Source organism: Sturnus vulgaris, chromosome 5, assembly GCF_052056855.1.
Source record: "Sturnus vulgaris isolate bStuVul1 chromosome 5, bStuVul1.hap1, whole genome shotgun sequence".
NCBI classification, from domain to species: domain Eukaryota; kingdom Metazoa; phylum Chordata; class Aves; order Passeriformes; family Sturnidae; genus Sturnus; species Sturnus vulgaris.
Window position 1 is genome coordinate 12,234,690 of NC_142247.1, and position 26,661 is coordinate 12,261,350.

The window sequence follows — 26,661 nt, forward strand, 5'->3', positions numbered from 1 at the left end:
CCTGGAAAGTCTTAATTCAAAGACATAACTATTTAATTTTTAAATTTTTTTTTAATTTTTTTTTAAATTTTAAAGTGGAGAAATACTTTTTGCCAGGAAAAAACCCCTTAGCTCAAAACCTGCATGAATCTCAGGGACTCTGATTCCAGTTGATGCTCCAGCTTTGTTGCTCAGCACCCAGAGGAACACAAAATAAAGCTGCAGGTCTGAGCACTCCTGCTCCAACACTGAGAGGGTCAGAGTGAAGCTACCTTTTGTTCTCCCTTCTGTTTAATAGGCAGAACAACAGGGCACGCATGCTCTGTGTGATACCTTATTTCTATATCCATAACCCCCCTCCACCACCATAAATAAAAACCCACAAGTGGTGAATTTCCCATGGATTGTTAACTTCAGAAAAGATGCCAAAATACCCATTAAAGGCAGAGTGGATCATCATGGCATCCCCATTCCACAGGAATAGCAGTATTTAATTTTGTCCGGGGAAGAGGTCTCAATTTCGCCCTCCTTGCTCTGGCTTTACTGCATTTTATTGAAATGGCAAAATTAATCACTCTGATTTCATTGAAATGTGGCACTTATGTAATTTTGCAGTTACCTTGTGATGAAGTTGGCAAATTCTTCTATAATTCTTTAATTTTGTTTAGTCAGCATTTCCCCAAGGGAGCATTTCCAGTGGGGAATTTTTAACACTGAGATGAAAGCCTTAGGCTGGTGTTCAAGGTGGGAAGTGGGATCACAGGGCAGGCAGTCTGCTTGTCCAGAGCCACCTGGAGCATCTCTACACATGCCTGGCAGGTACTCAGTAGATGTGACCAGAGGCATCACCAAAAGTGTACCCATGTTGTCCTATACTTTTCAAAATATTATCATGTAAAATGTAGGCTGTAAGGATGCTGAAAAATGAGCCTGTGAAGATGTTGAAAAGTGAGCTGAAAAATGAAAAATAAACGTGCTCAAGTGAAAACGTATGGCAGGTGCAAGTTATATGCAAAACTTCATGATGAATTCTGAAAATATACTTGAAGAATAAGAACTGCAAATGTTTCTAGTCTGGATGGCACACATTAAGGATCACTCCTATGTGCTCCATGACGTTTGCCAGATCTAAAAGCACAGTTATGCTGGTGAACTTCATTAATCATTCAATACCCTGAGCGTAATAATGGGCAAGAGTGTTGGTAGTGTCAAGTCATTTTCTAAATTGTGCTTAACAGTTTCAAATGAGGGGTGGATGAACTGGCTGCAGTAACTGAAACTAAGTCTGAACCTGCATTCAAAGTAGACATGAGTTTCAGAGAGTTGTGGATGATAGCTTTTCACTATTTTTTGATTTTGAATAAGTCTTTCTTTCCACATCTCATAAGCTGATGTCTCTGTGTAGGACTGGAAACAAAAGTGCCAAAATTAAGTTTCTTTGTTTCTTCTGGCACAAATCAGATCAGGAATTACTGCAAAATTTCCAGGCTGCTATACCAGACCAGAAGCATTGTGCCAAATTGGCATAATTACAGGAACTCAACCTCCAACCCTTCCCCTTTTGCACAGCGCCTTGCCAGCCACAGAGCAGCACCTGTTCACCTCAGTTTGGTTATAACGTGTCTTTCTGCTTTTTTCTTCAGAGCTTTGTCATCCGTGGTGGCTTTAGGAGCTAATATAATCTGCAACAAAATCCCAGGCCTGGCCCCTCGGCAGCGAGCGATCTGCCAGAGCCGCCCTGATGCCATCATTGTGATCGGGGAAGGGGCACAGATGGGAATCAATGAGTGCCAGTACCAGTTTCGGTACGGGAGGTGGAACTGCTCGGCGCTGGGAGAGAAAACAGTCTTTGGACAAGAGCTTCGAGTAGGTAAGGGTGTCTCTACTACGGTGCTGTAGGGATCTGTTTGGGGTGGTTTTCTTTTGCCTTTCTTGCTAAGGTCCTGCAAAGGTTTATAACAGAGTTCAACAGCGATGATTCCGGAACAACTGTGTGTTTCCACTCACTGAAAAGTAACTGGCAAGAGACATGAAATCTCCAGTGATCTGTAGATGAAGTCACTCGTGTCTGTGCAACTTCAGACCCAGCAATGGCCTCAGTGCCTGCACAGCCATCCAAGGTCACAGCCCATGAAAAGAGTATTTCAACTGTTGCCTTGTTAAAGGTTGTCATGATAACTGTGGTGAATATCATGGTCGATCAAAAGTGAACTGAAAGAAGTCCAGAAAAATCCCTCTGCAGACTTCCCAGAACCTTAAGTAATGGGAGAGTCCCAAATAATTGATGGAAGTACTGTGCATACAACACTGGCCTTCCAATATGTGGCAATGATACATTTTAGTGTTGCTATCATACTGCAAAGAAAATACTGCAAGTGATTTGAGGCAGGAAACCTATTCAAAGAAAATAATATATGGCCTTGGCCTGACAAGCTGTTAGCTGGCAGAAGTTAAATCAATACATTTTCATTTACCCTATGTCTGATATTATTTCACAGGGGAGATTATGTAAATTTTTTTCCAGCACTGAGGTTACTATTTTCCTCATCACCCAGCTGGGTATCCTTAGCTTATTCTTGACCTTTTCTCTCTCCCCCAAGGGCTGCCCACTCTCCTATCTGCTTCTCTGGGTTGGGATAACAGGTTGTACTGTGTAGCTTTCTCAAGGGCACTCAAAGTGATACCATGCAGCTTGTCAGTGGGGGTGTAGCCTATTCTTCTTTGTATCCCATTTTTCTTTGGGTGGTAGCTCTTGGATTCAGTGGTTTGGGTGAGTCTTATGCTTCCAACACAACTGAGTGTGATCAGACATAAGATCTCATTAAAACTGTATTAAAAAAGGCAGAACATTTAATTTCATTTGTGCAAAGAGATGTTGACTCACGTGGTGCTTTGGTTGTTAGTGGTGGTCAAGGCTTCAGGGTTTTTTTCTGACACCCTTGTGAAATGAACACCAAAAACTGAGGTATATTTGGGTCAACAAGGGAACCAAATATTTTTTGAAAGAACATCCAAAACTGAGAGTCCGTCTGAGGTCTGGGCACTTTAAGGACACAGTGGTTCAGCTGCAAAGTGTTGTAAGGGAATAAATCCATTGGCATTGGGCAGACATTTGCAGAGCTTGTGTCATATTCTGTGAGCTTTGAATTAAATTCTCAAGGCATCATATTCAGGAATTAACCTGGCTTTTGACTTCTACCTTTACATTTAAATGAACCAGAAAAAAAATCTAGTTACTTGTCTTGACTGTTAGAAGCATGGTGTGGTCCTCCTTGGCTGGTATTATGTTTGTTTGCTTTCAGTTGATAACCAGAATTATGTTGCTGCCAGAAAATATACATCTGCCAAGAATTCTGTACTTCATGCTCTGTTTTCATCTGCCAAAGCTTGCAGGCATGCTCTGCCCTTAGATGAGTGAGTTGTCTTTACCTTCTGTGAGATCCCTTATGGCCTGAGAAGGGCCACTCTGGAGGGTTGTACCAGAGTTAGTGTCATCACAAAGCTTTCCAGTGAAAAGGCTTTCACCACTTCTGCTCTCCTCTTCAAGCTGAGAATCTTGAGCTGCCTCACCATCTTCACCACTGTGCTTGTGGGTAACAATCCTCTTCACCAAAGAGGCTCCTTTCATCCTCCAAAACTTTGCAAGTGAGTGCAGTTCAAATGCCTAAATGCAGCTGTGCTTTCATTCTCAAATGTTTCTTTGCAAAGTAAGAACTACAAGGAATATAAATTATTTGTCATTGGGATGGGCCAGCTATCAGGCTGGTCGGACTATACAAAGTTGGAAAGAAACAGGGTTTTCTTGAGCCACTGTTCAGGCCATATTTGCCAAAGTGTCTACCAGATTCTTGACCTCTTCACTGAACCTGGGTGGTTTCTTGCAAGGCTGAAATGACTGATTTGGAATTTGGTGGGTTCTTTTATGGGTTAACCCAAACACAGACGAAACTTAGCTGTTGCAGTTGAGTTCTGCTTTGACATTTGTTGGGTGTGAAACCACACAGACTCTAACAGTTGTGGAAGGTTTACATGACCTCTTCCAGCCGAGCCAGATGAGTTCCATGCAGGTCTATAAAGGATCCCATAACCCACAAGTCCTTATTTTTTTTATTACTGGAGTAGCACCCAGAGATGGTGGGGTCAGTACCTAGGAAAAGGATGGGGTTTAGGAAGTATTGTTATTACACTAGCAAGGGGAAAAAAGGTAAAAAAATGACAAAGATTTAAAACCCCAACTACTTACAAGTACAGGATACTTCCAAGCATAAATATTCACACGTGTAACAAAACACACCTATGTCTGACACAGAAACACTAAACCAGCCATTCGGTTATGCCTGAACACACTGAAGGAATAACTAAGACTGAAAAAAAGACAGGCATGTTTTTCACTTCACCCCAAAGGAAAACTTTGTCCCAGAACCCCTTGGGGAGATGAACACTGAAGGTGAGTTATCCAGGTCTCAGGGTGGGGAGGGAAAGTAAGCAATGATAACATTGATCACTCTATTGCTGCATGGGGAGGGGAGGACCTACTCTTTAGCCACTGACCAAGACTCTACCACTACACTGACAAGTACAGATTTATGGTTATTCTAACTTGTATTTTGATGCAACACTCCCCCTTGAAAATTCAAAGCAAACTCTCAGAGGTTTCTCCAACAGATGAGCATCTGTAGCTACCAATCACCTCTCAGGTGCCTTTATGCTCTAACTATGCATGTCTTCCACCCACCACCAAGCCAGAAGACATGACACTGGGACATTTGTCCCCCCTTGTGATTTCTGGGGATCCTACTGTGCCAGGAGAAGTCCTCAGTTTATTAGCTAAGCTCTAAGAGGGATCAGTGATGAATTGTTTATTCAAAGAGGCACTTCAGTGAATGAGGGCTGCATCACCAATACAGTATATGGAATCTGTTTTAAAAACAATTGAAATAGTCCAGAGGATGGAATAACAATTGTAGAAATGATGGGGCATTTGTGTTGGTGTGAAAGATTTATAGCAGCCAGAGATAAAAGTGACAGAGAAATCTAAATTACTAGCATGAACAAAGGCTCTAGCATGGGATGAATTAGCCAAGCATTGTGTGTGCATAGCTTATTTTGATATATTTATAGCTAGGAACTCCTCCATAGTCATGCCATCCCCAAAGAAGGTCAGTCCTGCACTAACTTCACTCATGCTGTCCTTGTACATACTTGTATTTGTCACCTTCCTGTGCTCATCCCTAGTTTTCATGCCAGCTTCTCACACAATCTTCTGTACTCTCCACTCATTCTTCTTGCTTTAAAACTCTTTAAAGATTGCCCCTTAAACAAATTGATTCAAAAAACCTAAAAATTTTAAAACTAATTAATTATATATCAAATGTTATTACTGGTAATCACTGTTGAAAGATAATTGCCCTTCCTACATTTTGAAAGCAAGGACCCTGATCCGGATGAGCAAAGCCTCTGGTCCTAGCAGGTGATTGACCTAGCTCCAGCACGAGGTCTCTATTCCCCCAAATGATGGGGGTGAGCAATTTGTCACTTACACTCCTCTAAAAGCTGCAAATCATTAATAGCATTGAAAGCAAAGAACTCCACCCCAAAAAAGTAAGCAGTGCAGGCTCTGTAGAATGAAGCCTGAATCAATAACAGAAATGAAACCTGCTGTTGTTCTTTGACAGTGGATTATTCTGGCTAATTATCTGTGCATTGACCCTTTTCACTGGAATCCTTTAAACTGAAGTGCTTAGGAACAGGCAGCTCTTCCCAGTGCTAAATCCAGGGCAAAACTGAGCTGTTTTGGTGTCTTGAAAAATATATCTGTTGAGATATCCAAAGTGATCTGTTCCTGTCTACTTTCTCAGATTCATGATGTGGAAAATGATCACGATTTAGCAATATTTGGCTGTGTCACTAGTGCAGTGATTTGGCAAATCATTAAACTGGACACCTGACAGGGAAATATTAACAAGTAGGCCAAACCCAAGGGAGTTCTGAAGTTGGGCTTTTATTTATTTATTTTTTTAAAATGTCTTGCCCTTTGTTTTGATCTGTAGTTTTCTGGTGTGTTGAAAGGATGCATCTGAAGGGAGGTTACAGCTCTGCTTGCAAGGGGAGTTTAGGAGAAGAGCATCTTAAGAAGTTTCCTACTTCTTCCCATTCATTCAACTTTTGATCCACACTCCAGGCAGAAAGGGGGAGGGATAGGAGAAAAACCCTACAGTTTTAGAGACAAACAAAATCTGTGCATGGATTTTATTAACTCCCAGGTGAAGAAGACTTTTGGCAAACACAATCAGAACATAAATTTCAGTGTCACAACTCTCTACAAGCATGCACTTGTATATATGCACACATAACCTGGGGAGAGGGCTGATAATTCCAAATGGGAGACCAGGAAAGAGAGGGGGACAACTTCTGAAGGAGAGATACCCATAATTACCGTGTTTCTTGCTGTTTGTACTGGAAAGAGGTAACACTGCCAGTCCACTCCATCCCATGTTTCAGCTGCAGGCCTGAAAAAATAATGGGAATTGGGCATGAAAGATCTAAAAGATGGCGTCATGGAGAAGTGGTTGGCATCTTATCATACATGCTGAGGGGGTGTCAGCCAGTAAATTATTCTTGGTTCAGGCCATATATAGGCTTAATTAAATTTGGATTCCACATATGAATCCAGTAATTTTTATTCTGGGCTATGATGATGGTTTAACCGAGATGCCAAATGTTCATAAAAACTTCCTACCAAAAATGGGAGGAGTAGGGAGGCTCATTATTCTCCAAAAATGGATATTTGGGTCCAGGCAGATAGATTAATCTAGCACAGTAGTGTCTAGTGTGGTATGAGTTGGCCAACTTGGAAAGCTTGGCTTTCAGTGTGAGCAAAAAACTTCCAATACATGAAGACAGGCGGCATTCTTAGGAATGCTTTACAACCATAGTTGTGCTTTAATGCTATCAGCAAGTCAATAAAGGGAACCATAAATGAATCCAGACAGTTTGCTAAAGTAAGTACATTTCTAGCTCATTTTTTGCCTTTATTTTCTCCTGCCATTTCTTTCTCTGCTACTTTATGTTCTCATTTTCACTTTTTTAAAATCAATTTATGTTGTTTGTTATATGTTTGTTAAGGCTTAGTAATATTCATATATCAGGTTGACTGTATGTTTATTATTCTAACATCTGTGTATTTATTATGGGAAAATCTATCTTTACGAACTTGCACTATATCCAATAAAAACAATATGGGGGAAAAAAGGAATTGTACAGCTGGAAACAATTTGGAGGGGGAAAATGAGTTGGAATTAGATTATTTTAAATATGATACAGAGCAGAGTACACACTTCACCGACGGAAAGGCAGTAATTATCTTTGTCATAGCAGTAGGTGCTATGATTGGTTTAGGCATTTGTCAGCTATGGGGAACCTCAATTGCACAGTGGCTTTTGGACCTAATGTGGAAAAATTTGGGGTTTTTTGTTGTTGTCGTACAGCATGGGCCCAGACAACAATGTTCTTTAGGCATTCAAGCAACTGAGCAGAACTAAATTTGTTTTCAGTAGTTTGAACTGAATTTCTCTGTTGGTGCTAGGATATAGTAAAAATGCCTTCTAGAATGAGCGGTGGCTTCTCAGGGCATGGCATCATATTTCAGCTGATGTACAGCAGGTTGTCTGGGATTCCAGGAGAGAGGTGCACAGGATGCATTCAATCAGCTGCAATCTGTACTAAGGATGTGTGCAGCTCCAGAAGATGATGTAGGACCAATACAAACTGTGTCTTTATTGCTCATGTAGCCAACTTGGAATGACTGGTGATGCCCATTTCCCAAGATGCCATGTGGAGTCATTGCATTTGCATGTTTGATTTAGTTAAACTATGAATACCATGGCAAATTTAATGATCTGTGGCTTAAGCAAGCATAAGTCTTAATAGAAGCACAGTGGTGCATAACAAGATGTGTATTTCTTGGTTATTTGGAGAGGGAGCGTTTTCTCATTATTAGCCTGGATGAAAAAAAATAAATAACAAGATGTATATGATGAACATCCACCCCTAGCAGCTTGGTAAGTGGCTGGCAGGTAGAGGTAGGTAGTAAAGAGGTAAACCCCCAAAATCTGTGGACTTCGTCTGCATGCTCATTTTGCAGGAAGGATTTACCACCCTGCAACAGTCATTGCAAAGCCTTCTCTTAAAATGCCTCAAACAGAACCTTTATTTCACAATTGGCATGTTGTTGCTGGAAGGAGAAACTAAAACATCTTTAACCTTGAGAATGTCCAATCTATTTGTTCTCACTTATTAGCTATACATTGCTGCAGAAGGATTCTGGTGTGTCAGTGGCTCTCCCACCAGCTGCCTTCCAGAGGTAGAAAGGCCATGCTGGATCAAAGCTGAGCTGTTCCCCCCAAAGCCCTGTGTGCTGCTCTGACTACAGGCAGTGAGAAAAGTCCTCAAAGGTAGGCTGCCTTAGCAGAACAGTTTCCTCAGTGCACTTCATCTCAGCTGAAAGCTAAACACTGGGGAAAAGGTGTGATAATGTAGCAATTACAAGGCAAAGTATGTGAGAGGACATTTCAGTTTGCATTATCATCTTCAGAGGAAACTGAGGAGTTGATTCAAACGGTCCATACTTTCTTACTGTAGAAGGGTGGATAAGCTTTTTACTATCACAAGTAACAGAGTAAGGCAGTAACCCAAACCAGAATAAGAAAATAAACCATCCCAGCTGGCGGTAGCTGAGGTTGTGAAGGAGCAGTAAAAAAATTATGAAACCACTAAGGTGCTAAGAATTTGTATTTTTATAACCGAGAAGACAGGCTATTGTGAGAGTGGTAGGTTCAGACTCTTAGTGCCTGTCAGTTGGATGCTTTTAGAAAAAGAAAAATATCTTTTTATTCTAAGAAAGTACTGTTGTTTTAAAGAAACATCCTACGTTGACAGGATAGGAGATTCCCAGCTTGATGAATCAATTCGAACATTTGTGGGTGATAATTTCTCTGTGCTTTAAAAATTTCCTAGATATCAGAACCTTAAAATTATTCAGAGAGGCCTTAGTAATGTTTCCAAAATACATTGTAAATCACAGAGGAAAAGACAGACATAAATGGACAGTATCATATGTAAATTATGACTTGACCGAAATAAATTTTGTTTTATTTTACTAGAAAAACTGGCAGTTTGCTACATTAATTTTATAATCTTTATTTCTTTGTCTCCCTATAAAAGAAATAAAAGCATATATACTCTGCAACATATAATAATTTCCAGCCATGAAGAGACAGATTTTTATATATCTAAATTTATCTTCTCCACTTCCTTGTCTTTTCATAAGGTTTTACTGTTTAGTTCAAGTATAGCTCAGTTATGTTTTCTCTTCCCTCAAGGGTCATGTGTGTGAAGAATAGTATAAATTCTCTTAAATTAAAACGTTCTCCTTGCCATTTAAATATTTACCTATTTGGCAGTAGACTTTCTTTAAAAGGCAGATATCCTTATTCCAAATACAGCACTCATATAATACAAGTACTCGGTGAACTGTGTGTGGCTTGCAGCTGGATGAGGAATGGTGGTTATTGATCTGAATGAAATCTGGAATTTCCATTATAAGGAAAGGGCTTCTGTTTCACTCCATTTCATATAAAAGTGAAGATTTTCTTGGAACAGGTGCTTTTCTGTAAACATTTTCAAATTTAAATACATTGACATACCTGACTGTGAGCAATTCCATTTTTGTTGTCAGAACACTTAATTTTAAATTTGTTCCATGCATTGATGTAAATTAATGCCAAGAACTGTAACTTGGAAGACTCAAGTCTCTGGATTCCTGAACTCTGCTCTCACATGTTTCTGTGGGTATTTTGGGATGTAAGGTCTCAGAGCACTGCACAGCTTGGTAGGAAACATCATCTAGCACAGTACACTGTCTTCCTGTGACCTTAAACCTCAGATCTCCTGAAAAACCAATGGACTGACATGGGGATGGGCTTTGAAAAAGAAGAGAAAGCATATTTTGGAAAAGAAGCATATTTTGGGGGGTGGGGTGGGCATTGGTCATCCTACTTGTGTACTTAGGTGCAGTGAAAAGGGAACAGGAACATAAGATGGGGGCTTGGGTGTGTCATGATCATTTCCTGCTCAGCATTGGCCAGAACAAAAGTCCTCCTTTACTCTTTTAGCTTTGTCTGTAGCTATTCAGGGTAACATTTTCCATATTACTTTTCTAGTTTCCCTTGGGATGAGTCAGTCAGAGGTCCTGGGGAAATGATAGTATGCAAATTCTAGGCTATGTACCAAAATTTGGACACAGGGCTAACTTTGCATAGCAGCTTTAAGCTTGACATTTCCTTACTTCCAAGTGCCTCCAAGGGAGATTAATGTTCATTTAGTGTCATTTTTTCAATATCACTTTTTAATAAAATTGCTGAATACAAATGTTCCATTGCACGCTGACCCATTCGTTACTTCAGCATCCCAGTCCGATTGGTCAATGACTTAGAACATAATGCATCCTTAAATCAGGAAGACAAATGACATTAAAAGTCAAATAAAGTGAGGCTGGGCTTAATCCAAAAGAACTGGGGCCAAGTTCTTGTCCTATTGCTGTCAGTGGAAATTTTGCCATTGGTTTCACCAGAACCACTAAAAAGTCTCCTGGCTTTTGGTTATGAGCAGAAGTTGAAAGTGAAGTTGAATTTCATAGAGGGACTCAGCTAAAACCAACTAGTTAAGTGGTAATCAACCATACAACATCTGAGTTTTTAAGTACAGAACAACTTTGCAAACAGGCAGGTGCTGCCAAATCTTGCCACTGCAGGGGAAGGAAGTTCTTTATGGAGGGTGACAGGGAGTGCAGGACAGCACCTGCTGGTGTGTGATCTCGTAATAACTTAGGGTTCTAATGACCTTAGAGATTCCCTGAGCCTTACTACTGCGGTTAAGTGTGTTGTCAAAATCTCTTCCCTAGAATTACAGATGATAGGTTTGGTCATCTAGTCCAACCTCTACAGCAAGCAGGACAGGCTAAACATAACATTAGAGTTCAGAGTTACATGTGTAGCAGCATCCCTCCCTTTCCTCCTCTGTTCTTAGGGATAGGTTCTGTTTAGAAAACTATCTGTTTCTAAATTGAAAAGCTTGAAATGCAGAGAGAGGCATGTACAAGCATTACAAAAAACACAGCATCTGTTATCTGCACATTTTGGTTTGCAAACAAATATTTTAGCATTCAGGATTAGATCACTGATCCATGCAGTTTGCCATCGTGCCTCCAGTCACGAGCAATTTCTTATCCTAACAAAGTGGTTGGTGCATTGCAAAATATTACATCTGACAAATACCTCATTTTCTAATTGACAAAATTTCCTTCGTGCGTATCATGCCTGACCTTTTAGCATTGGATTAAATTGTGCATGACTGTAGTTTATTTCTTACTGACGTTCATACTGTGAAGTAGAATATTATTGTTACTGATAGAAGAGGAAATTTAAAAAAAAGAAATAAAGCAAGCAAGTAAGAGAACTCTATAATCTATTACTTGGAGGCTTGAAAAAGTGCATCTAGCATTGTAGTTCTAAAGTAGTAATTCTCTGAGGATTCAAACTGGACACTGACTCCAGCCATGCTGTTTTTACCCAATATATGCTTACCTTTAAACTCTCTATTGAAAGTGCTATTAAAGAGGCTTTGAAAGTGTTTCATTTTAAAGGCAGAACCAAGTGGTTTGCAGAGGACATAGTGAAAGCCAGCATGCAAGATCAAGCTGACGATGGGTCCTTCTGCCCATCCCAGATCCACCTGGAGTGCACCTAGGAGAGCACTTTTAGCCACAAGTGTCATTTGTTGCTGTCTATAATTCTCTCTCCACTGCAGAGGTTCAAACTCCAATTCTGGAATTGTGTGAGAGGGATGATTCCTAAGACTTAGCTGGTGTCAGTTAAATGGGCTGGAGCTGCTGAGGTGTGTTTTTGGCTTGCTCTCACCCCAGACAGCTCACTGGTGCACTGGTAGAAGGCTCTGCTCTCTCTAGACAGAAGCTCAACAGACATGCACAGAGCTGCTGTAGCCTTCACAGCTTTATTCAGGTTGCCAAAACGAAGAAAGCTTACTCGTGGATCATTACTTATTTTTTACCTGTTCACTCATTTCTTCACCAAAACGTGGAAACTCATTTTCTGTCTGACTCAGCCTGCAGCCATCTCGTTCAGAAGAGATCTCCATTGTAAGTCACATCACACATGGTCAGTGCAGCCTTGCAGTTCCTGAGGGGAGTGGCACAAGAGGTAGGAGTGGTTTCTCTCTGCTGCTGAAATAAATGGTTTCAGACAACAAAGGCAGAAAAATGAGGAGCCCCTTCCTCACTTCTTTCCTTTGGCCCAGTTTCACATCACACAGCTCCAGGCATTTGCTTGAGATGTCTGAGATAGAAACCTAGTCAGGCTGTATTCCTTGTATGGTCAAAGAACAGGGAGAAATGCTTCCAGAGGCTGATTTGGATCTTAATTTGACTGCACAATGGTCCCTGTTGCCTATCCCGGGAGTTTAGACTCCCTTAACACCTCATTTCTCTTTGTGTTTGAAATGTTTCCATCTCTATGTGTGTAGTCTCTCAGGGGAACATTTGGTCCTCTCATAAAGTCACACCTGCTTGCCCCACACAGCAGACATGGAAACTTGATCCCTATTTAAAGTCCTACTGATTCTTAGTATTCAATCACCAGTAGTACCTGCAAAAGTTGTCTTAGCTGAGGACTTTTAAACAAATAGTGGCAAAAACCAAAAATAAATGCTTCAACCACAGTCATAGCTCCACCGCTGCTCTTTGGAAATTTAAGAAGTGGGAGTCCACAATTACCACCAGATGGTGCACCTATTTAGCAAGTGACAGAGACATGTTCCACAAAAAATGGAAGCCACAGCCTCCAGCAACCCACCAAGTAGCTTCCCCTGCTCTTTATTCTCAGTTGTGATATAAATTGAATGTGTTTGAAAGATGGACCTGCTGGTCATGCTATCCTGTTACATTTAATATGGAGTATGTTTTCAATCTTTGTGATGGAAGCCTTTCAACTCTCTGGCTAGGGATGTGAGGAAGTGGGGAAAAGTGAAGCAGACCTATAAATGCAAGTGAAGGGAGAGAGAAAGAAAAAGGGATGGGCCAGAAGTAGGAAAAATTTGTAACAGTAAAAGGCAATGACAGGATCCAAAATCAGAAGTGGCCAGCACAGAGCACTGGTGCATTGCTGTTTCAAGTTGAGGCAGTTCTGGATATCAATGGTGGGTACCTGCCAGTGCATTTCTGAAGGATAATCTTGATGTCTATTGTTTGGAAATTTGCTAATGCCAGTATCCCAAGCAGAATCAGACAGGATATTTCATTAAGTGCATAGCAAAGGTGGTGGACTTTCCTAAACAGTCAAGTGGGTTTTGTTCTTAGACTGCTTCTCATTCCTAAGAATTTGGGTCCTCCATACTCAGAGAAGGATTAGCACAAATTGACAAGCATCTGTTTTCTGCCATATTTGTCACAATGACAAAGTGTCATGCGGTTCTTTCAACTAGATTTTCTGGACTTCAATACATTATCATGTGTAGTACATGAGCAGGTATCTATTTCCATTCTACTCCTTGCTTTAAGGAAAATTCTAAAGTATTAACTAGGTTCTTGGCAATCCTATTTCATGAACATCACAAAACTTATGCAGAAGAAAATATGGTGTCTCATTCCTTTACTTAGGTTGCTTTCTATTGTTATGGTGTGTTTAAAATTATGCTGTAAATGGAATTTAGTATATTGCTAAGAATGATTAATTAGATTGTTCTTTTAGTTACAACTTCATCAGTGAAAATGAACTGAAAATTTCCCGAGTGAAAACATTTTAATATTCTTTAACTTGAAAAGTATTCATGCAGAATGGATAAAATATTTTTCATTCTCTTTATCTAAGGTGAGACGAAGGTATCACGTTGAGAAGATTAGTACCATTCCCTTCCTATCCTTTTTCACATGCCTGTGTCTCCTAGTTCAATGTAAGAACAATCATTTTATGGTGAAAGCATGGACCAGGACATAATGGACTTGTTCTCTGCTCCCAGCTGTGCCTTTTCTTGTGACCTTTTGAAAGTCACTTTATACCTCACTCTCTGGAAACTAAAGATGATTAATTTCAGTGAGGAATTGAAGTGACTGGGGACTAACCTCCACTTAAATATTTGGGATGTATCCTCAAATAAAACTGGTTGCTGTTAAAGTCTTCTTACTCAAAGAGGAAAGAAAAAGAAAAAGAAAAATACCATGGAGGAATTTGGTCTTCTGAAAAGTGAGTCCAGGCCTGAAAAAGAAAATAGTGAAAAGTTCCAGTAGAAGAGGCCTAGTAGGATTATTAGCTTAGTTTGCAGAAGAAGGAAGTTTGAAAACCTTAATTGTCCACTCAAATCTCTCAAAGAGAAAATACTGAACTGATGTTCAGTACTTACATGTAACATAAAAGGCAGAGAATAAAGCCCACAGGGAGAGTAAATTCTGGTTACTTTTTGTATATGGGCCGTGATTCTTTGAGTAAATCTTGTCTGAGTTCCCTCTTTTTCTAGCTACTGGTGCACTGTGACATCCTGACACCAGAGATGGGGCATTAACACCTCTTCCCTCTTCCCCTTTCTCTTTCTCCTTGCTGTCTTCCATTTTCTTTCATTTCAGCAGTTCAGTAATGCTGAAACCAGCTTCCCTTTCCTTTTGCTTTTCCCTTGTCCACTGATCAACCATGTTGATTATTACACTGTAGTATTAACTATAGTATAAAGAGAAGCTCTGAGCAGGAGGTTTAGCTGGGTTTTCCCTGCCCTCTTATGAAACCAAAGGTTCTGCAGCACCTCCTTCTTGTTTGTTTTCAGGGATTAGTGGCAATACCCACATACTGCTGACATAATGAAGCATAAGCTTCACTCAGAGAAGGCAAAACACTGGTTTTTGAGAGACCCTGGACTACTGTTCTAAAAGGGATGGGCATGGAAAGTTTGAAAGATGGCAGCCAACCCTCAGAGCTGAGTGGCAGGAAGATTGATGATGGGGTTTTGCACATCATGAAAGCATTTCCATGAATACTGTCTTCATCTTGAAGCTGGATTCAAAGTGTCTGCATGGAATATCTCATTCAGCAGCATGTGCATGCTGTCAGTTTGTGTTAACCAGAAGAACATGACATCATGTTATAGACAAAAACTCTACTTGGTACCATATAGCCTGATCCAAAACTTTTCACGTGAAACATTTGTTTTGTTTTGGTTTTAAGACATTTGCCTTTCTAACTGGTCTGTTTTAATTAGAGCTCAACCTGAACCACAAACGATAGATTTGAACTTTCCCAGAGTTCAGCGGTGTTCAGATCTGGCTTTTGGTTTGGCCCATCACAAAGACAGGGGTCAGCTCCAAAGTTCAGATCTGGAAATGAGCTGCTGGAAAGTGGGGGGCTGGAAAGATTATTTAGTGAGACCCATATCTCACTTTAATGGGGGATTTGCAGTAGAGACACTTGCTAGTGGCTTTTAGAAGCAGTTTTACATAAGTAGCATCTCGAAGACTGATATTAATATCAATCTATCTATTGAAATACTCATGTACAGCAGAAAGGGCCTTGTTCTTCCTTTCCTGCTCATAAAGCCTGGATCCTGGTCTGAAGCTGGAGCACCTTAAAAACCTAGAAATTTTTCTTCTTGTCTTTGTTTAAAACTCATCATTCCTTTCTAGGGTATAGTGCTTAAAAAATTACTGTGGGCTAGAAATTTGATCTTTTAATTCTTACAAAATTTAGTTTTTTCAGCAGATAATTTGCAGGATTGTTATGGCATCTGCCATTTGTCAATCTCTTGCAGGTTTGGATCACCATTTTAGGGTGAGCTTGCTCAGTCCATGGCAAGACACAAGCTTAACACAACACAAATAATAAACAGCAAGCACTTGTCTACTAGATCAGATAAGCTGACCTAATGGGGTTAGCTGGACAGGCTCAGATTAAACACTGATTCAGTATCTGTCATGAGTCCTGAGAATATTCAGATAATTCTTCCTTGTTTATGTGAATCTTGTCACTTCCCAACTCTTGTCAGGACCAGAAACTCCAGAGCTGAAAAAAATGAAAGACTTTGCTCTTGTGATGCTTCCAAACTCATTTTGCAAACCAGAGAGGTTTGGATCAGAATCTAAACTTTGTGTATTTATCCAAACTTCTCTGAGCTCTTTACTCTTTTAAATCTCTTTCATATGTGTGATTTGTGCTGTGTCTTACTCCCTGGGGTTACAAATGTGACTACCAGGCAAGGACCCTTTAAACACCAAGAAGGGTGGACACCATTACTTGACCCTGTCTCTCCTCTCAGCAAAATGTAAAGGCAAGTCAGATGTATGAGAAAGGTGAATACAGACACACAAGCAGTGTGAAAAAGCATTTGGAAAATATTTAAGCAAATTCAAAAGCAAGTCTCAACCCAGCCCTTCCACCAGAACTTTCTCATTTGCTCTCCACAACCTCTGAGCTTGGGGAGAGGACTGCAGTGACCTGCAGGGTTACTGCCCAGCCCAGGAGATGCGACCTCTGAGCAGAATTAGCAGAGCACAGAATCATGCTGGGGGTCTGCCAGCCCACCAGCCCAGCCCCACTGCTGCAGCCACCAGGGAAGGGCTGGAGGGGTGGGTTAAAGCCAGAGAGGCACATTTGCTGCCGTGGGCAATATTCAGCGAGTGAGAACATCCTAAACAGCCACATAGCACTTGCTGTAGCTTCCCCTTCCAAACTCTGCCTTGCCAAGAATGCACCAAACCCATGAAATCCCCCACACCTACAGGATGGGTCACCTGTGACACTGCAAGTGACTACTTGTGGAATTTGAGTTGGTCCTCTAAGGTATCCTGTGAGGCAGAAGAAACCATGCCAGGAATTTAGCTACAGATGTGTAGGACAACCTTCATACAGAATTATTCTCTAGGAGACAATCCAACAGCAATTCCCAGCAAATGCAGCAAGAACCTCTCTGTTCCTGTGCAGAAGTTTTACAGAGGAAGACAACTTTCTGGTATACTATTTGACACAAATTATTTTTCCTTCTTTTGGTCAAATGTAAGTCTTCTGTCTATGTCTATGCACTTTTTTAAAGAAAGAGGCCACCTTGAAGAACAGACAAGAAAGCATAACAATCTCTGTGCCTGGAAAGTGCTGTCCTTGGCACACAGCAGCTGTTTCTCCATGACCAGCAGCCTGAAATGCTTTTCAGAGCTCCTGGTCTGGCTGTCACTATTTCTCAGTTTGGGCAGTATGTCCTCTGTATTCACTGCTCGTACCACAAAATGTTGTGTAGAGCAAGGTATTTCTAGAGGTCATTAATTCATAGTTATTTCACAGAATGCTCATCTTGCGTTGCTGTTGCAGTGAGAACTAAAAGGTCAGTGGTTATTCCATTTCATATTTGTCTGGATTTAGATTGGAAGTCTGAAAGATAATTTAAATGAATATATATATATATTAGACCCTTCCTAGGTCACATAGATGACTAGTATATGTGATTCAATTTAATAAAAGGTACTGCTACTCTTCATAAATCTTACTTTAGAAATGTCATGACTAAGTAGAATTACTACTTTATATAAACTCATCTTAATTCTGTACTTGATAGAACCAAATTAAATTATACTGAAAAAAAGAACAGCTCTAGAAAAATACACTAGAAGAAGTTATATTATGTTCAGAAGAATGTCTTTTTTCTAATCAGTGAAACCAACAAAATCATCTCCTGGCTTTTCATGTAAAGAAATCTTTTTTCCTCAGTCAGAATATTTTAAGGGTGGGCTCTCCTTTTCTAAAACCACCACGTCCCCCCAGCAATTACACTAAGATGATTGCTGCCAGCATAGTTGGAAAGACTCACTGTGCAGGGAAATCTGGCTTAACTCTGATGGGATAAGTTTAGACTCTCCTTTTCTTTGCCTTTTCTACTGCCAGTTTCGGGGCTTCCCCATGCAGCTTGATACCTTCTGAGAGCCATACTTTTTTGGTTTCTAATTCTCTCCGTGCTTGGTGAGGCTGGATTTTTGTGCCAGCCACATGGAAAATGCTATGTGAAGAAGATCTAAAAGACAGGCTTTTAGAGCCGCCACCCTGTTGCAGAGTTAGCTCTAGGTGATTAGCTCTTGCCCTGTAGATGTAAATTATTTTGTATCCCATACACATTAGGACCTAGTCTGAAAGCAGTGTCTCATACTTGCTAAATGTCCTGGGCTATGCTTGCTTTGTATGTTTCCAAAAGGAGGTTTCTAGAGTTGTATGTATGTATGTATGTATGTATGTATGTATGTATGTATGTATCTATCTATCTATCTATCTATCTATCTATCTGTCTATCTGTCTGTCTGTCAATCGGTCTGTCTATTTATCTACCCATCTATCTATCTCAAACATTTGTGGGCTAACATAAAAAGTGAGTACAAGAAAAAAGTTTCTGCTGGCAAACAGAAGATCCAGCTTGAAGCTGCCCATATCTCATTAGTAGTCAAGAAATCTTGTCATTTCCAAATGGGGATGTGAAATCACTCTGATACAGAACAAATAGAACCTCAGCAATTCTTCTGGGATTGCACATTAGTTATTTTTTAATCAGTTATTTTTTCCAAATTAAAAGTAAAGGAAGGATTTGGATCCATGCTGAGCAGGTATGACATGTGAGGATGTGTGTGAGTGTGAATGTAAGGAGTGGACTCCAGCAGCCATGTCCTTCTCTGGCAGGCACTGGGATGCTGAGCCCTGCTGTGTCAGATCCCCCTGTCTAGATGTCCAGTTCAATACTGTATTGAACAGTGGAAGAGCAGAGCAGAGGATTCCCGGTCCCAGGACTGCTGCTCCTCTCTGGAAGGGCTCCTGTCCCACCGTGCAGCTCCATGAATATTCTCCCTGGCTTGAATTTGTATTTCAGTTGTCACTTGAGAAGGTTGCAACTGAATTACTCTGTTATCTCCCCACAAAAAGGAATCCAAGAAGAGGACAGCTTGTCCTCTTGTGAGTCCTTTTGTCATTTGGATACATACCTTAACCTCCTTGTGCCCTTGTGACAGAAGGTAATTATATCTCTCTTCTCTTGCCCTCTCCAGCTGAAAGATGTGTCTCCTTAAGGCAAGGACTGCCTCTTGCAGAAACAGATTTGTGTCTAACACCAATTTTGTCCAGGTATCACTCAGATATTTGTAATTTAATAATTCGGGCAAAGTGGCACTGGCCCACTCATAGACTCTGCACAGAACATCCAGGTAATATTTATGATTTAACTAAACCACTTCAGAAAGCAAGATCTGAAATTTCATCTGCAGAATATTCAGAAACCCATCCACAGACACTCTGGCATGCCCAGGTACAGGAGCTTGGTGCTTACAACAACCCCTCATTCAGTGGACCCTTTAGAAGGTGTTATTTTACATGTTCCCACAGCAAAGGACAGGTATGCAGAGTGGCTTACAAAAGAATATGGACATGGCCACTGCCCTTGGGGATTTTTTATCTGGGTTACAAATGATATAAGATAATAGAGGAAAAGATGACTTCATGCAAATGCAGATTTATTTTTATAGAGGTGCTCTTCAACATAGTACAATTATGTCCGGCCACTGAGATGATTTAAGTTAATTAAAATACTGACCCAGCAAAAAAATCCACTGAGAAGGTCTGATTCTGCATGGTAGTGGATTTTTACTATTCATGAGTATAATAGAAGAAACGACAGAGTATTTGTGAAATGGGATCCACAGCAAAGTCAAATATAGTCACAAAATCACAGAATAACTTAGCCTGATAGGATCCTATCTAAAGTGCGTGAAATTCTGAAATGATTCACTCATGGAAAGCTCAAGCCTCTAAAATCCATGCACATGAAAATCTCAGTGGCTGTGGTAGCCACCTGCTCTGCTCTTGTATTCAATTAACAGAGCATGAAGTTGACTTGAAAGCAAATGTACTTTAAAAATGTGGTTGTTAGTACTGTCCTCTGTTTTCTTCTCAGGTTCAGGGTGGAGGTTTCATTTCTGCTTGTTTTTTCCTTCTGTTTTTTATTATATGGCAAGCATCTTTTCCTCTTCTTAAATCCAAGTGGACAATGTTTCCTTTGCTGAGCACCACACAGGTACCTCAGAAACCTTTAACAGGCCATATTGTAGTGCAAGAATACTATCAAGAGAAACTTAAAAAAGAGATTAAAATATCTGCCCACATAGTTATAGATTCCCTTCCCTTTTTCCTAAATACTGGACTTCTTTTTCTCTCTGAAATGCCCTTTAAAAGAGAGATTGTAATGCATTGCCAAATCCTGCATAAGAACTGCTGTTAACAGGTTGAGGCAGTTGAATTATTGGAATAGAATAGAATAGAATGGAATAGAATAGAATAGAATAGAATAGAATAGAATAGAATAGAATAGAATGTATAACATATCTGGTTCCTCACTGGCACATTTAAGGACATTGGTATACTTTAGAACTCAGTTTCTCTGGGATGCCTTCAGGATTCCATGCTTTCTGGCAAGGGGTGCAAAGAACTTTTTAAAACCTCAGTCCACTGCAAGATGCCTCCAGCTGAGCTTTCACATACTATGACATATCAAATCTCTTGTCATCGCTGGAAAGAGAAGGCACCAAACATTCAGCAGGGAATCATTGAGTGGCACAGTGGGACATCAGCAGGTCCAGAAGAGAACACAAGCAGGAGACGATCTCTCTGCTCCAGCTCTTGCTTCCCACATGCTACTTTGATAGTATTAGCAGCAGCATTGTGAAAACACAGCCTTCTGTGACACACACAGGCTCCTCTCAAAGGCACAGTGCATCTGGGAACTGCCCCCTTGTGCTCCTCAAGCCATGCTCTCGTGCACTCTTTAAATGTGTGCTCAGCACCATGTTCTGATTTAACTTTGACAAAAACAAGTAGAGGTGATTTGAGACCAAAATTCAATCTCACCATTTTCTGTAAGAATGGGATACAGTTTGCTTCTTAGGGCTGAGCTGGTAAGAAATATTTCTTATGGCAAATATAGTTTTACAGTGGAGAGCCTAAACATTTCATATTTTTTTGGGCACTGCTAAATACCCTTTCAAAGATTACAGCAAACTCACTAACCTCACAGAAACTCTCCCAGAAAACTTCACCAAGGCACATGTTGCCAAAAGACAGTCAAAAACACAACAGAATTATGCTCACTGGAACAGAAATGCTGACTATTGTTTAAGGTTGCCAGGACTTAACTGAATAAATTAGGGGGTAAATTAAGTAAAAAATCCCTGTAAATCCTTGGAAGACTCATTACAGAAATCACTGTCGAAAGTAATGCCAAGCTTTTAGAAAATAACCATGACATTCAAAAAATGTTTGAAAAAATGTGAAAAAGGGAGAGAGAGTAAGTATCTCTTTTTAATAGACATGCTTTCAAAAGCATATAAAGAGTGACAGCAAGAAGCTGCAATAAGGCTAGTGTGAAATATTTCTGGCTCATGTACAGCCCATTCTAAAAGAAGATTTGACAAACCCACATGAGCAACAGAAAACAATCCAGTTGACAGAGCAATTCTAAACTGATGGCCAAGATCCTGGCACCTCCAGCTATAACAGAGCCTGGAGATAAAAAATGCCAAATGAAAGAAGAATCTGTAAATAAACCATATCACTACACATGCTCAACTTTGAGATCTGCAGTTTTCTCTGTATAATTGAAAATAGACACCACAGACAGCCTAGGAAGAAGCTGCTGTAATCACCCCTGCTGTAGCTATAGTTCAACTAAACAGACCTACATGGATGAAACAAACTTAAATAAGACTATTTTAATTAAACTGTAGTAGAAAGTAAGGGATTTAAGAAGCAAAAGTGAAATGAATGAAAAGTGTAAAGAGAGCATTACTGAGCATGACCATCAGCAGGCTCCATCAGACTTAACCAGAAAATCCTGCCAGTAACAGATATTCAGCCAGTACCAAGTTTATTGTTCAGGAACACTTCTGAGCATAGGTGCTACAAAGGAACCATGGATGGGTAAATCTACTTTTTTCTTTTTTGACAGAAGGCTACACAGAAATCAATGAGTTAGTAGTACTTTGTCAGTGAGTAGGAGATGTAGAACAAAGGCTGATCCACTACTCAGTGGAGTGGACCCTTGAGGAGAGTGCAAACCAAGGATAATATCAAGAAGGCCAAGCACTTCTTGCCTCAGACTTCACTAAACAGGTGAATGGTGAGCAGATGGTTATAAGATAATACCATCAACAGAGGAGCACCCTGTGAGCACTAGCAAGCAGTATTTGTCCATGTTGATTGCTTTCCAGTTAGCTGTCCCTCATCTCAGAACATTTAATGGAGTCAGGAGCTGGTTGTCCTTACAGCCACAAGTGCTGAAAACTTGTGGAGACCCCTAATTGAGAAGACTTGAAAAGACAGATGTATTGCCTTTGTCTAAAAAAAGAAAAAAAAAAAATAAAAGAAGAAGAAAGCAAAAGAAAGGAATTGTAGGACCAATCAGCTTAACTTCAGTAAATGAAAAAAATATGGGAAAAACCCCCATTTGTAAGCTCATAACTAAGAACAAGGACATGAGTAAGAGTCAACCAGGATCTGTCAAGAACAAATCACATTAAACCAATCTAATTTCCTTCTTTGGCCACCCAGGGCCTCAGAGGCAGAGCAGAAGCAGTTTATATCATATATCTTGGACTTAAAGGGAGGTTTTGGCATTTCTTTATATGACATTCTCATAAGAAAAATAAGAACATGCCACCTGGGTACAGACCATCTAGAAATTGTACTTGGAGGGTAATTATCAAAATGGAAAGGTATGCTGACTAGGTTTCTTGTGATCTGTGCTGGAGCTGGTACCAGTCAGGATTATACTCTTGACTTGACCAAGAGATGAATCTGTGATCATTGCATTTGTGAATTATATAATGTTGGGAAGGACTACAAGGAAGCTGGAGGAAGCTGGGGTCAAAATTGCACATGATTATGGATAAGTGATTCAGAAAAGAAGAGAAAAGAGTTAAAGCAAAGAAAGAGGAGGCAAATCAGAAAGGCAAAGATCTGTACGTGGGAATGATCATCTGCATAAATGCAAGATGGGAAACATCTGGTGTGAGAGCAGCTGCACAGAAGACGGCTGCAAATTGAGTAAGAGTCAAAAGTGTCCTGCTGCTGTGAAATAAGGAGTGCTGGCAGGAATAAGCAGGACTGCAGCATGCAAGGCATATGAAGGGCTCCTTCTGCTCTGCCCCAAGGAGGCAAGACCTCAGCTGGAGGGAGCACCCTGTCACATCTCCAGCACTGCAACACCAACCAGCCAGCTGGGAGAGCAGGGGCAAGGGGCAGAGCTCCTGGGGGTGCTGGGCAAGAACTGATGATGCAACACATCTGGAAGTCTTTACATGTTTAAAGGCTGCTGCTAGAAGGAGGGATTAACCTGCTCTTGGCAGCTCTAGAGAAAGAAGCAGTGGGTTTGCACTCAGAAAAACGGTTTCAGGTTAATATTAGAGAAATACATACCAGTTGGGGTCCTGAGGTGCTGGGATAGACCCTGAAACCTCCTCTACTGAAGATCCTTAAGGATAGGAAGAATAAAAGCTGTTGTGAGGAACATCTGTCTTATTAGCCTATGTCAGGGTTGACAGAGTATAAACACTCCTGAGTTTCCTGCTCTTCTGCCTGTACAAAGTGGTTTCAGTGGCCTTTAGTTCTGACATTTAGCACTGGGTACAGAAAGTTAAAGGGAAATTAAATTAAATTAATCTCTACTTTTATAAACCAAGAAGCTCAAAGTTAATTACACTGAAAATGCAAATAAAGAATCTGCTCCAGATTCTGTGAGTGAGAGTTACCCCTGATTTCTATTGCCCTTGGATCAAACCCAAAAAGCAGAGCTTGCATTATTTTCCTTGCAAATTGTTAATATGTGTGTTGAATAAAATACAAAATTACAAAAGGAATAAACTTGTCTGTTAAACTCTTCATCCAATACCACTAAGGGTGCTGTTGTCAGTTTGAGTTTTTCAGTTTACTCATCTAGTCTAGATGTATCTATTGTCTTTTCACTCAATCTGTCATCAGCTTACTGGACTTGTTGAAAAGCGTAGGTTTGTCAAAAAAATTTTAGTTCTGCTGTGGTTCATTTCTTTTTCCTATTGACCTATGTTATATTGTGTCATATAATCAATCTGGTGTCTTGTGTAAGTGCATGAAGAATTTGTGCTGTTTAACAAGAGTGTGCAGTGCTTTTTTCTATCGTTGGTGATGCAAGATCTAGGAAATTACTGGACAAACACTGTATGCTCTGCAGTTTAATATTTCAAGTTAAATTACAGTTCTAATAGCTGACATTCAGTAGCAGCCTTATTAATCTTGCTGCTGACATGAGTCATTTCAGGATGACGTGTGCAACAGCAGAATTGTCATCTAGTTACTCCAACAAATAGATGTCTTGCAAATAGCTATGGAATAGCTGAATCTTCAACCCTGTGCTCACAGCTGAATAATTGAATATGCATTTAGCCTCTGTGATTCTCATCTGCTTGTGGCTCTAGGCTGAAAATACTCTGCTGAATCTGTGCATGCTCGAATCTGGTAAACTACAGCAATTGTGGAACTTGTAAGAATTTCCACATCAAACCATACTAAGTTTAGTGCTCAGTTAGAAGTCTAAAACTTAGTCAGAAATGACATCTAAATGAGGGCTAAAATATAGACTACTCCATTACTCCAACGAGAGATAAAGGCTCCTCTCTGCTGGAAGACATGCACTAAGGAATCAGTGATCCAATATCTGCCTGAGCAGCAGCTGCCTGCATTGCTGGCTATTAGAGCACTTTTAAAGTACAGCCCTCTGTTAGAATGCAAATGAACTCAAGAAAATGGCAGTAACTCAGACTGGCAAACCACAGACTCCTCTGATGGCCTGGCAGATTGCTAGAAGTGGTCTTGAGCACCTTCAGCAAAGAAAAAAGGCTTAATTTTAATTAATACTGGCAGTCATTTCCTTCTGGAGTTATTAGATCAGACAGTTATCAGATCAGGTGGTAATTAGTTCATGTTACTCATGAAAATATCCTTCTATGTTTTGGGTATAAAGTCAGAACTGTCATCTTTGACACCAAGACAGGCATTTCTAACAGAGAAATAGGTGAATCCAAGTGTTGCAATAAAAGCCAAAGCAGTGTCTTTTTCATCAAAATAAAAATCTCAACAGAATTATTCTAGTCTATATGACAGAAAACTTTGGAAGTCAGACAATAATTTTTCTTCTGAGACTGAGAAACTAAGTGTATACAGTGCCAAATAACTAGATAATCAGGATATTCGCTGGAAAAAGAAAAATCTAGCCCTAAATTTGGGTCAAATCCCAAATCTGCTACTACTTATATCTTCATTTCATGAACATTTCTGGAAAGACTTGTCTCCTTTTGTTGCAGAACAAGAATATTTTTGAAATCTCAGAAAATTCTGTAAAATGAGATTTTTGCTCTCCATTAAGGTATCACAGCAATCATTACTTAAATATTTTCATCTGCCTAACAAAGACTTGCTTAGAATTGATTCCAAGTGATGACATGCTAATGGAAAGCTTTGTGTACAGCAGACATTATTTGAGCACAGAGATGCCCCTCCTTCCCCCATCAGCAGTTTCTGATAGACTCCAGTGATCCTGAGACTTTAGCAAACTGTTCAGGAGCACAAGTGAAATTTTAGGACATCCTCTAGTTAAAAAAAATTCCCCAAAACCTTAATTCTTAGCAGGACAACTTGCTAATTTCTGAGACCTTCTTATTTTAGAGCTGCATTGAAACAGGAGAGGAATCTCTTAGGAGAGTCAGTGTGGTTTCCATTTGATATTATCCCATGCCTTGAGAAAGTCCCATCACTGCTATAGCTCTCAAATGGATAAAGGAAAGATATTTTCCTTTATTGTTGATTGTAGTCAGGGGTAGAATGGGAATGAGGGAGAGAGAAAGGAAGATAAAGATGTGATTTTCTTTCATTTTATAAAATTGATCACGGGAAGAAATGTGTGAAAATTTACAAAGGAGTCACAGAAACAGTGGCCATAAAAAATGTCTTACCACGTACTCTGGAGACATGGGGAATATATTGAGGTTAAACACAAAGTATAAGCAACTGTCACTAAATCTCTGAGTAAATCTATTGAACTATAGGTCACAGCTGCTATGTCCCCTCATAGGAATAAGTTTCTTCTTGTTAATAAGCCTTTCTACATGTACTTCATGTAGACCGGAATTTCCCTGGGTCTGATTTTACATTGCTTACCCTCCTGATGAAAAGCAAACTGTATCTATATACGTAGCTTCTATTACATCCCATACTTCCAATATTTCAATTTATAGATTAGAAATATAATTTTTTAAAAAGAAGAAGAAAGAAATGCTGCAAGTCAACAGAAAACATTTTAAAACAAGGGTCCCAGATTTGAATTCAGCTGGCAAGCAAAGAGGAGAGAAGTGAATATCAACATGTGAAGATCACACTAGGAACTAGAACAGTGGTTCCATAACTGTTTTGGATTGCTATCAACCCTCAGAATTTCTTATGGACCACCAGGCATCGTTATCATCAACCTTTTAATTGAAAACACTATTTAAAATAGTGTTTAATACGGCTCTGTGGATTAGCTGTGAAC

At 40.0% G+C, this 26,661-nt stretch overlaps 1 protein-coding gene across 2 annotated transcripts in view; it reads left to right on the forward strand.

The window, feature by feature from the left end:
* WNT7B (Wnt family member 7B) overlaps positions 1-26,661 on the forward strand; it is an 87,814-nt gene that overhangs the window by 43,806 nt on the left and 17,347 nt on the right. For both annotated transcript variants that reach the window (XM_014880428.2, XM_088164856.1), the window contains exon 2: positions 1,623-1,849. In XM_014880428.2, coding sequence (XP_014735914.1) covers positions 1,623-1,849 — 227 coding nt within the window. The remainder of the gene's footprint in view (positions 1-1,622; positions 1,850-26,661) is intronic.